The sequence below is a fragment of the Microtus pennsylvanicus genome, chromosome 3, assembly GCF_037038515.1.
Source record: "Microtus pennsylvanicus isolate mMicPen1 chromosome 3, mMicPen1.hap1, whole genome shotgun sequence".
NCBI classification, from domain to species: domain Eukaryota; kingdom Metazoa; phylum Chordata; class Mammalia; order Rodentia; family Cricetidae; genus Microtus; species Microtus pennsylvanicus.
Genome location: NC_134581.1, coordinates 98924173 through 98935851, shown reverse-complemented (window position 1 = coordinate 98935851; position 11679 = coordinate 98924173). Strand labels below are relative to the sequence as shown.

The window sequence follows — 11679 nt, the reverse complement described above, 5'->3', positions numbered from 1 at the left end:
TCTGTCTAAATAAATGTTCTGGTTTCCAAAAAAAAAAAAAAAAAGAAAGAAAGAAAAGAAACCTGGATGGGATAACACACATCTGTAATCCCAGCATTTAGTAGGATTACCTCCAGTTCAGAGCAAGCTCGGCTACCTAGCAAGACCTTGTATCAGAAAACAAAAGAATAAATGATGAAAAAAAGAACAGTTTTAAAAGACATTTACCGGGCTGGAGAGATGGCTCAGAGGTTAAGAGCATTGCCTGCTCTTACAAAGGTCCTGAGTTCAATTCCCAGCAACCACATGGTGGCTCACAACCATCTGTAATGAGGTCTGGTGCCCTCTTCTGGCCTTCAGACATACAGACAGACAGAATATTGTATACATAATAAATCAATAAATATTTTTTTAAAAAGACATTTACCACAGAGGAATATGGAGCAGAAGGGTTGAATGCTTGAGAACGGCCCAGGCTACATAGTAAGACTCTACGAAAAAAAATAAAATCCAGGTGCCACACACCTTTAATTTTAGCACTCAAGAAGCAGAGGCAGGGGCTGGTGAGCCCTCTCTCTAGCCCATGTTTTTTTGGGGGGGGGCAGGGAGGGACAAGGTTTCACTGTGTAGCTTTGTCTGTCCTGGAACTCTGTCTGTAGACCAAGCTGGACTGGCCTTGAACTCACAGAGGTCTGCCTACCTCTGCCTCTGGAGTGCTGGGATCAGACATTTTTAAAAGTAATTAATACTTTTTGTATTTTATGTGCATTGGTTTTTTTGCTTGCATGTATATCTGTCTGTGCGAGGGTGTCAGATCCCCAAGCAATGGAGTTACAGTTGTGAGCTGCCCTGTGGGTGCTGGGAATTGAACCCAGGTTCTCTGGGAGAGCAGTCAGTGTTCTTAACCGCTCGGCCATCTCTCCAGCTTCTTAGGCTCTGAAATTTTAAAGACATTCTTGGCTACATAGTAAGTTCAAGGTCAACCTGGGCTGCATAGTGAGACCCTATTTCAAAAACAAAAAACAAAATGGGAAAAAAATTGCATTTCAGGTTATTTTTCCCACAGAATATTTCTGGAAGTTCCCTACAAGTCCCAGCTTTTTAAAACCAATATTTAAATAGGGAACTGGGTGTTTTTTGAATTTAGTATCAGAATTCACCGCCAAACCAACACTCCAGGAAAGATAGAAGTGTGTGTGTGTGGGGGGGATTCAGGCTTCTCAGGAACTTGCCTTCTGGGAAGGACGATCGGGTTTTTTTTAAAAGGTTATTTATTTATTTATTTATTTACTTATTTATTTATTTTTGGATTTTCGAGACAGGGTTTCTCCGTAGCTTTTGGTTCCTGTCCTGGAACTAGCTCTTGTAGACCAGGCTGGCCTCGAACTCACAGAGATCCGCCTGCCTCTGCCTCCCGAGTGAGTGCAGGATTAAAGGTGTGTGCCACCACCGCCCGGCCCTGTTATTTGTTTATTATACAGTGTTTTGCTTGCATGTATGCCTGCACACATGAAGAGGGCACCAGATCTCATCACAGATGGCTGTGAATCACCATGTGGATGCTGGGAGTTGAACTCAGACCTCTGGAAGAGCAGCCAGTGCTCCCAACCTCTGAGTCATCTCTCCAGCCTTGTTTTTGTTTTGTTTTGTTTTTTTCTTGCGCGTGTGGCCTGAAACCCCAGCCGCTTTTAGATGCTTGTAGTTCCCAAGATTACCTCAAGGAGGCGCTCTGCCACAAGTCCCTCGGCCACAAGTCCACTTCTGACTGATGCGATTCCCAGGGCTGCTGCAAGGTGGCGCGCTGCACTTCAAACAACTGCCGACGTCCTTCTCCGACCCACACCCTGCTCCCCGAGCCCGCCCACCAGCCTTGCAAGTGCCAGGGATCATGAACACGTCTGGGACATGCTAGGGATGGCATGGAAAACAAGCGTTGCATAAACACACATCAGACCTCTGTATCCCCCCCAGACAACAATGCAGAATCTTCGAGGGAGAGTTAGTCTAATCTAACCAGCCGCCTCTAAGAGCAAGAAATACCAGAAAGGCCCCTCCCACATGCCCCCCCCACCGCACCCCAATCCTCGCCCCAAGGTCGTCTTGCTAAGACACTGGCATGGGAACTCAGCGTTTACAGTTTTTTCATCTACCAAATGGAGGGTGTAGCTCAGTGGAGCTCTTGCCTAGCACGAATCAAGTCCGGGGTTCCATCCTAGCACAGTAGAAGCCGCGTGCGGTAAGGCACACGCCTTTACCCACAGGAAACAACTCACAAGTTTAATAAAGTTGGCTTTGGTTTCATAGCATGTTTGAAGCCAGTCTGAGCTACAAGAAACGTTGTCTCAAAGTAGGGTCTGGGGTGTGCGCTCGCGTTGGACCCAGAGTGAGCTGGCCTTGACATACAGAACCAATGAGTCCATGGACCTGCACGCAGCTCAGAAATGCCCAGCAAGCCACCGCCTTATCGGTGCCAAAGACCATGCATCCATCCAGATAAATATGGCTGAATTTGAGACGATCACAGGCAGTGGAGGAAGAAAACGGAGGAAAGTTGCCCTCTGATGTGGCCGCTGGGTACCCACATACATAACAAGGGCACAGAATACGTAAATAAACAAAAGTTTTAAAGACAGGGTCTCTCCCAGCACTTAGGAGGCAGAGACAGACAAATCTCTGTGAGTTCCAGACCAGCCTGGTTTACAAGATCAGTTCCAGGACAGTCTGGGCTGTAACAAAGACAAACACCAAAACAAATAGAATTAGAAAAATAAAAGAACAGGGTGTCACTGGTAGACCAAGCTAGCTTGAACTAACCTTCAATTTTAGCACTCAGGAGTTCCTGGCCAGCCTGGTTTACATATTGAGTTCCAGGCCAGCCGGGGCCGCACAGTGAGAGCCTGTCTCAAAATAAAGGACTAATAAACAATTTTTTAAAGTTTTTAAAAAGATTTATTTAGTTCGTGTGCATGAGCGTTTTGCCCGCATTTGTTCTGTGTAGCATTCGAACGTCCAGATGTGGACAGTGGATGACCTGGAACTGAAGTTACCAATGGCTATGAACCACCACTTAGGTGCTCAGAAGGAAACCAGGTCCTCAGCAAGAGCAGCAAGTATTCTCAACTGGTGAGCTATTTCTCCAGACCCAATAAATCAAACTTTTAATTTATTTACTTGTTTGTTTACTTATTTTGTTTTTCAAGGCAGGATTTCTCTGAGTCGTCTTGGCTATCCTAGAATTAGCTCTGTAGACCAGACCAGGCTGTCCTGGAACTCGCAGAGATCTGTCTGCCTCTGCCTCCCAAGTGCTGGGATTAAAGGCATGTACCACCATTACCTGGCAAATAAAATCTTAAAGATGATGATTAGGGCTCTCTGGTGAAAATAAATAAATAGATGAATGCATTTATTCTGAAAGATCCCAGTGAGACCGGCAGCTCGAATTGTTTTATTGTAGTTTGTTTGTTTTTGTATGAAGAATCTGACTCCATGCTCTGAAAGCTCGGCAGTTGAGATCTGGCAAAGGCTCCAGGGTTAAATTTTTGGAGCCAGGCTTGTTATCTTTCTCCACAACTCTGCCAATCACTCATCCTGCCAACTGTTAGCACACCCTACCTATCTAGACTTCATCAGCTTCTGAGCACCCTTTGCCCCTGGAACTCTGGGAGTCACAGGGTACCTGTGGAGGTCTGAATCCGGGCAAGTCCCACCTTTGTTCAGAAGTCTCTGGGTTCCACCTGCCTCGGAGCCAGATCACAGGCCTTCCTCAGAATCAGTAACCACAATCTGCCCTTCCATCTCAAGTCTCCCCATGCTGCTGCTCAGCTTCTGCTCCAGCCACACTGAACGGCTGCTTGGGGGTTCCCAGCTCAAGTTACATCACTGCCTGTCCCCTTTTCCATCACTCGCATCTGATGGTCCATGTCAAACTGCGAGGAGCGTGCATTTAGTCTGTTCCTGTTATGGGACATTCAATCCAGTTCCCTTCCTTTTTCTCTATCCCTGCTGTCTGTCTTCGGCTGTTTCCTTTAGACGATGCACTTATTAGGGGAACCAATCTGTTCTTGCGAAGGGTCACAGTGGGTTGAAAAGCATCAGTCCGAAGAAGCAGGCACCAGGGTCCGGTCGGCTGTGGCTGCTCCTGGACTGCCAGTGGAGCAGCTAGTGTCCACCCTGTCCCGATGGGGAGAAGAGTGTTCTGATGGGCTGGAGCTGCGATCCAGGCTTGGTGGCAAGCAGCGTCTCAGGCCACCACCCGAAGGCCCAGCAGCACTTGGGGACCGCTGCATGCTGTTGGAGGAGTCTTGGCTGCAGGGCCGGCGGCCACAGCAGAGCAGTCGCAGAAGCGCGTGACGCAGGTCTCGGTTGGTGAACGTGTAGATGATGGGATTCAGGAGCGAGTTAGCCATGGCTAGACCCAGGAAGGGGTCAGCTTGCAGGAGCACGGGACACGCGCGGGCTGGGCACGCTACATCCAGCAAGAGCAAGAGAAACAGAGGTCCCCAGCAGACCACGAAGGCCAGGAGCACCACGCTGAGCGTGCGGAGCAGGGCCAGCGACCGTGGCGTGTGCCGCGATCGCGAGGACGAGGTGGCCCTGCGGGACCCGGGCCGCGCACGCAGGCGACGCGCATTGGCCCGCACCTGGCAGTAAATCCTTGCATAGAGTGCACAGATGGCAGCCAGGATGCCCAGGAAGGCCAGCACACAGAAGAGCACGTAGGCCTTGGCATAGAGCGGCAGCACAGTGGAGCAGGTTTCCAGGCGTCCCAGGCAGTTCCAGCCCAACGCCGGCAGCAGCCCGAGCAGCAACGACGCGCCCCAGACGGCCACCGCCATCGCCAGTGTGCGAGCGCGACCTGCGGCGGGTGCGGGTCCTCGACGGGCCATGGTGAGGTGGCGCTCCAGCGCAATGGCTAGGAGGCTGAGCACCGACGCGGCAAGCGCCACGAAGACACCCCCCTCGCGCGCGAACCAGAGTGCAGGCGACAGGCGCAGCGTGAGAGGCCCCGACAGCAGGATGTTGGTGGCGTAGGCCGCCCCGGCCAGCAAGTCCGACAGGGTGAGGCTTCCCAGGAGCAGGAACATGGGCGCGTGGAAGCGAGGGTGGCGACCCAGCACCAAGAGCACCGCCAGGTTCTCCAGCACGATGAAGGCGCACACAGCCAGGCACACTACCGCATCTGCGCGCAGACCCGCGCCGGGCTGGTAGCGCGCCCCGCGCAGCTTGCCCGTGTAGTTGTAGTGAAGGGCGATGACCTCGCTCACCGGCGCGGGCCGCAGCAGCCCGGACTCCATGAGCCGCCCGCCGTTCACTGCGGAGAGGTCCCTGCTGTGTCCCCCTTGTTGTCAACCAGACCAATGTGCGAAAGTCTATGGGAGGCAAGAACAGTCAGCATCTAAAAATCCTGGAGAAAGAGCCCTGGAAGAGGGTCCCTAACCCCTGAACTCTCCCACACCCCCAAAATTGTCCTCTGATATCTACACATGAAAACAAACTAAATAAAGTTAATAAAGTATTTGTTTGTTTGTTTTAATAACTAGTCATGGCGGCCATATCCCTATTCCAGCAGTCCAGGAGCAGACAGGAGGACAGTCTATGGGAAAGACGGTGGAGGAGTAAGCAGGGCCTTTTGGTGCACACCCGACAGATGGAGGCAGGAGGATCAGTAAGATCAGCTACGTAGTAAGTCTGAGGCCAACTTGGGCTCTGAGACCCTGTGCCAAGATGAAGTAAAATAAAAAGGAACTCCCATAACACAGAAGCATACTCACTCGTAAACAAATGAGAATTCAGAAAATCACGGCTACACAGACAACCCCAGACAGGGACATGTAGCAAGGAAGGAGTGCAGGGAACCATGAGAATACATTTCTACACGAAACATTCACACACAGATTCGATGACAGAAGCCACCACAGGGGCTCAGCCCTGGCAATGGTCTCACACCCAGTAGCACAGGCCACAATTTCACAACCTCCACCCACAACCAGCCTGGGGCCCAGCGCCCCACACCACACATGCTTTGATACACATTGACTTTTGCATGTTTTTTTTTAAAAAAAAAGAAATGTCATCCCCATAAGGCCCCAGCGAAAAGTTGATCCTGGCCACTCCTTACCCAGTTTCACAGCCACAGGACGATGGGAACCTCGTAGAGGTGCACATGTTCTTAAATCACAATGACTCCCCTGGCCTGCCAACAACCCTTTGATCCTCTCAGCAATTCTTCCTTCAGTCCCAGTCTACAGATGAGCAAAAATGGGTTCTTAAAGAAATACCTTGCAAGGCTGGCAAGATGGCTCTGGGGTCAAGGACTAATAACTAATAACTAATAACTTCAGTTTTGTGTCTGGAATGCACACAAAGCAAAGAGAGAGCCAACTCCCACAAACTGTCCCCTGACCTCCACATTCGTGTTGTGGCATGCATATATTCACAGTCCCACCCAACCATCCACCAACACACACACGCACACACTCAAATAAGTAAATGAGATTTTAAAAGGGGTTTTTGTTTTGTTTTGTTTGGAGACAAAGTCTTACTTCTGCCTCCCAAGTACTGGGATTAAAGGTACACACATCACAATGTTCTGTAAAATTTTACAAAAAGAAATCCCTTGCATAGAAGCCTTGGGCTCAATTTAAAATAAAGTGCAAGGCCACAGGTTCCCTATGCTGGCCTCAAACTATGCGGCTGAAAATTACATTGAATTTCTATCCTCATGCCTCTGTCTCCTGAGTTAGGAGTTACAGGAACCTGCCACCGTCCGGTTTATATGACATGGGTCCATGGGCTCTCTGCATACTAGGCATGCCCTCCACCAACTAAACTGAATCTTGGATCCTCTTAGTCCAATTTTACATCTGAACAGAAGAAACCCACGCCGGGTGTGGTGGTGTACACCTTTAATTTCATGGATCCGGGGGCAGAGGCAGGTGGATCTCGGTGAGTCTGAGACCAGCCTGATCTACAGAGTGAGTTACAGGACAGCCAGGACTACATAGAGAAACCCTGTCTCAACAAACAAACAAGAAAACAAAACAAAAGTAGATGCAAAGGTGTCTGTTTCTCTCACACAGTCCACAAAAATAGTGACAGAATTCACAGAAATACCCTTAGCAGATGAGAAAACCCAGGCCTGGGGGACAGATTTCTCAATACCAGGAAGGCAGAGGAACAAAGAAGGTCCTAGACAGTTTCAGAGTCGCACAGGGGACTAGCTGAGGAGACAGACAGACTTGGAGGTACTGGTTGGGCCACTCTGGGTTCCGGAGAGGCATCAAATACAGACAGGGTTATACAGCATTTTCTGCTCTGGTATACTCAGCAGAGGGTCGGGACTTTTGTACCACACCCCAGTCCCCTGACCTGCTTGGGGAAATGAAAAGTTTGCAGGAGCCCAGCAAGGCTGAGTTGGAGGATTCCTGGGGTCCACACTCCTTCCCAGCAGGGGACCTGCGAGTACCTCTGGGGTTTTAGTTTTCTCTGCTGGGGGACGGGGGAGGTCTATAATAATGGTCCTAGAAACTTCAGCAAAGAACGCTGTGCCCTTCCAGCCCCGCAGTAACTCCAAGGAGCCGAGTCCCACTTCCTGCAAGGTCCCCAGTGCTGGACACTCACCTCTGCGCCCGGATAGTGCGCCCAGGGCTGTGCGCCTGGGAACACTGCACAGCTGCTACGCGGGCGGGGCTGGCTGAAGGTGGCAGGCCTGGGGGCGGGCCCGCGAGGCGGAGTGCAGGCGAACGCCAGCAATTGCCCCCTTCTCCTCCCAGCCGCGGTTGCCAGCCTGTGCCACCCGCCGCGGCACCGGAGAGCGCCCTAGCGGCGACTGGTACCAGCAAGTCCTAGCTTCTCCCTCGGGACCCCTCCCAGGGACACTCGGGGTGGGAGGGTCCAGAATCGCGGGGAAGGGAGGGCCTTTCCAAGTGAATTACTCCCCTATTCCAATTAAGGGGTTCAGTCTGTCCTCTGATACCTGGACTCCTGATCCTGTATCCCAAAGACACCTTAAGGGCGCAGTACCTGAGCAACGCAATTTATGAGATACTTTGAGTGGGCGTGACTGCAGCAATCTTCAGTCCTCACCGGAGTGGACAAGTCTCTGCTCTGGCAGCACAGGTCCCTACCCCATTTTCCGGACACTCTCAAGGGGCTAGAGAGGTAGGGACGGGTGCAAGCCAGATGACGATGGGGGAACTTCCAGGTCCCCAAATAAGTAAGATCTGATTCCTCCCGCCCTGCAGCTTCTCTGTCCCGGCCGCATTTCTCTGAACCTTTAAATCTCAACCACAGGATATAGCATTTGCTGTGTTTTGGGAGACAGGGATTTTTGTTTTGTTTTTTTGAGTCAGGGTTTCTCTCTCAGTAGCCCTGGGTGTCCTGGAACTCGCTTTGTAGAGCAGGCTGGCCTCGAACTTAGATCCTTCTGCTTCTGCCCCCCAAGTGCTGGAATTAAAGGCATGTGCCCCCACCGCCCGACTGGGGACAGGAATTTGACGTTGTCTTGAGTACTTTTGAATAAGTAAGGCAATGAATGGATGTCTATTTGCAGTGTGTCTTCCCTGAGGTCTATTTTTAAATTTCTTAAAATTACACTTATTTATGTATTTTGTGTGTGTGTGCATATGTGTATCATGTCACATGTCATGTGTGTGGCGATCAGAGGACAACTTGTCGAAATTGGTTTTCTTCTTCCTCTGCTGGTTAAGTCCCCAGGATTGAACTCAGGTTGTTGGGCTTAGCAGCAAAAGCCTTTCCGCTCCGAGGCATCTCTCTGGCGTCTCTCAGAGCTCCTTCGTATGTTGCTCTCTGTCTCTCTTCCTCCCTCTCGGTGTCGCTTTCCCACGCCTCTCACGGACCTCTTCTCCAGCAGGCTAGCCTCAGCTGGCTCTACGCCCCAACCTCCTTTAATTCTCAAGACGTTCCCGCCAGGGCCCAGCTCTACAAGTCTCAGACCAGCGGCCACAGTCTGGTTTCCGGTGTCTGTTTGAGTGACCTTCCTGGGACCATACCCTTTGCCCAGGGTCACTCCAGCCTCAGCTGGTCAGATGTCGGGGACCCCGTGAGAGGTGAGCACAGTTGTTCCCGGTGGGAGGAATCTCGAGAAGTCCCAGACTAGGTTGTGCCTCTGGTGAACCCCCTTGAAGAGGTCTCCAGTCCGGCCCCCTAATGTAGCCCTTTGGGGATTCCTTAGCTTCAGACCCAGCTGTTCCCAGCGGGCAGAACCGCTCTTTCCAGTTTTAACCAATCGAAACCACCCACTCAGGCAGCATAGCCAATAGGATGATTGGGGCCGGACCTTAGGTGCCTGGTTGTTCACAACTCCAAGGCCCAGGCTTTTCTCTGAGTGCCTGGGAAAAGAGCCCCCGGGTCTTGCCTGGTAACCAGCAGGCGCTCAACAAATGGTTTTCTTTATCAGAGGGGAAGCAGTGTGGGAGGTGGCTGCTTCACACCTCCCAGGCGACAATATCACCTCCTGTGAGTTCTGCCAAGCACTGAGAATTTTCAGAACCGCCACTGGCCATAGCTCCCAGACCCAGCGGCCTCCGCTCCTGCAGGCTCCTGGTCTTCTTTTCTACAGACTGTGACTGCGGGACTCATCCTGCTGCGACCTGGACAGATGTCACGAGTTCCCTGGACCACCCATGCTTCTGTCCCTCACTTCACACACTGCCGCTGGGATTTTTCCCTCACCTACTCCAAAGCCTGCCACATCCCTAAGTCTCTCCAACTAAGTAGCCCACTCAGCCCCATTTCCTGACAGCTACATTCTTAGTTCCAGCCCTACTAATGGCTTCCTTATTCTTCAAGGAGCCTGGGCCAGCGAGATAGTTCAGCCAGACAAAGCACTTGCTGTGGGTCTGCTAGGTGGCTCAGCCGGCTACCACACCTGATGACCCGAGTCTGATCCTGGGAAGAAGAGCCAGCTCCCCAGAGGTATCACATGACCTCCACAAGAGCACCGTGATGCTGGGGCACCTGCATACGCACACTCATCTCACACACATACACACTCCTCCCAGATGCGTGCACACTCGTCTCACACGCACACTAAATTCTAACACGTAGAAGAATAAAAACAAAAGCAGAACTTTAGAATCGGTCAGCACTGTTTCCTGAGTGCACCTCCTCACACGGGCCTTTCATAATTTAAACAAGAGGAGGACCGGCAAAGCGTTTAGAATATGAAGCCAGAGTCTTTTGCTTCGAAGCTGCTGAACAGAGATTTTCCAGGGTTCGCTACCGGACACTGATTGTGTCTAAGTTCTGTAATGTTGATCGTGGGTACTATTTGTCACCATTGTATCTCAGAGAGGAATTCGGAAGGGCGACAACCACACCCCAGGCATCCACAACACCGCACCCAGTCCCCACTGCCACCCACAGGTACAGCTAGAATCCAGCCCTGGCCCCCACACTCCTGCCACAGCCTGCCCCCAGGCTTGTCTAGGCCACTCACCTGCCCAGCCTGTTCTGCAGCAGATCCTCAGGCACAAAGGCTGCCACGCCCATGCTGTGCCCACTCTCTGGGAGGCAGGGCTGCGCCTCACCAAGGGGCAGAAATGTGCTCCCCCTCAGACCACCGACAGCCTGCATCAGAGCCAGAGGGACATGAGGGGCCGCTGATTCTCACTCTTCCCCTGCCTTCTTCAGGCTCAACGTGAACACGGCAACAAGTGTGACCTGAGTTTCACAGAACCAGAGCTCAAAGATGCTAGAGGGACACTCAGGAGCACTAACCCAAAGTCTACTCTCAAGCGCGACTCCTTAGCTCAATGCCTTTCCCTCAGATGGCAGGGGATTATTGTCGTTTGTTTCTCTTTGATTTAGTTGGTGTTTTTCTGAGGAAGGGACATGCACACCTCTGCACCGCATGTGCCTGTGGACATCAGAGGCCAATTCTCTGGAGTGGCTCTCCTCCCATGTGGGTTCTGGGAGCCCAACTCGGGTTGTCAGGTTTGATGACAAATTCCTTTACCCACTGAGCCATGTTGCTTTTCCAGGACTTTTGTTTTGGGAGACAAGCTCTCATGTAGCCTAAGCTGGCCCAATTCCGGATCCTGTTGCCTCCACTTCCCAGCTCTGGGATGACAGGCATTTTCCGTTCTGAAGCTGGAACAACACAGGACTCTGTGCACGACAGACAAGCATTCTGCCAAGTGAGGTCCAGCGTCAGCCCTGCTGGAGTTTGCTTCTTCCTAGGGGTCCCCTGTGGTCTCTAAGACCAGTGTGGAGGTGAGGTCAAGATAGCATGGTGCCGAGGGACACACCTTCTCCAAGATGCTGGGTGAGTCTGAGGAATGACTCCACCCCTCTGCTCTCGCCTGTCCCTCCTCAGGCTTGTAGAACTCTGCAGAGGAAAATCTAAGCTCACCTACCTACAAGAGCCCTCCTATACAGCTCAGGTATGTTTCAAAACAAAAGCCAAGCACTTGTGTGGAGAAGAGGCCCTGATCGTTTCCTCCCGGTGACCCCTTGAGCCCCCTTCCCTCTCAAGTACTAGATTTGGAAGCCTGGCATCAGCCTTCTCATTCCCTCTGTCACATTTGTTCTGCAGGCTAGGCGAGAAAGGGAGAGGAACGGACAATCGTGCAGAAGCCTTGGACCAGCACATTCAAAAGCCTGCGGGCTGGAAAGCACCTACAGTAAAAGACACTGAATTCACTTGGCATGGTGTGAGATCGGCTGAGGGCAAGGATG

General features: G+C 51.6%; 1 protein-coding gene and 1 long non-coding RNA gene across 2 annotated transcripts; one reads left to right on the top strand and one right to left on the bottom strand.

Annotated features, from left to right (window-relative positions):
- Nucleotides 1–2905: 2905 nt before the first annotated feature.
- S1pr5 (sphingosine-1-phosphate receptor 5) lies at nt 2906–7647 on the bottom strand. Its single transcript, XM_075966653.1, has 2 exons — nt 7600–7647; nt 2906–5348 (listed from the first exon to the last, which is right to left on the bottom strand). The coding sequence occupies exon 2, from the start codon at nt 5271–5273 to the stop codon at nt 4071–4073; it is 1203 nt and encodes a 400-aa protein (XP_075822768.1). The 5' UTR covers nt 5274–5348; nt 7600–7647; the 3' UTR covers nt 2906–4070.
- A 3550-nt stretch (nt 7648–11197) lies between these two features.
- LOC142847246 (uncharacterized) lies at nt 11198–11679 on the top strand. The gene is made up of 3 exons (XR_012910133.1): nt 11198–11214; nt 11318–11384; nt 11537–11679. It is a non-coding gene; the product is annotated as an uncharacterized LOC142847246 (long non-coding RNA).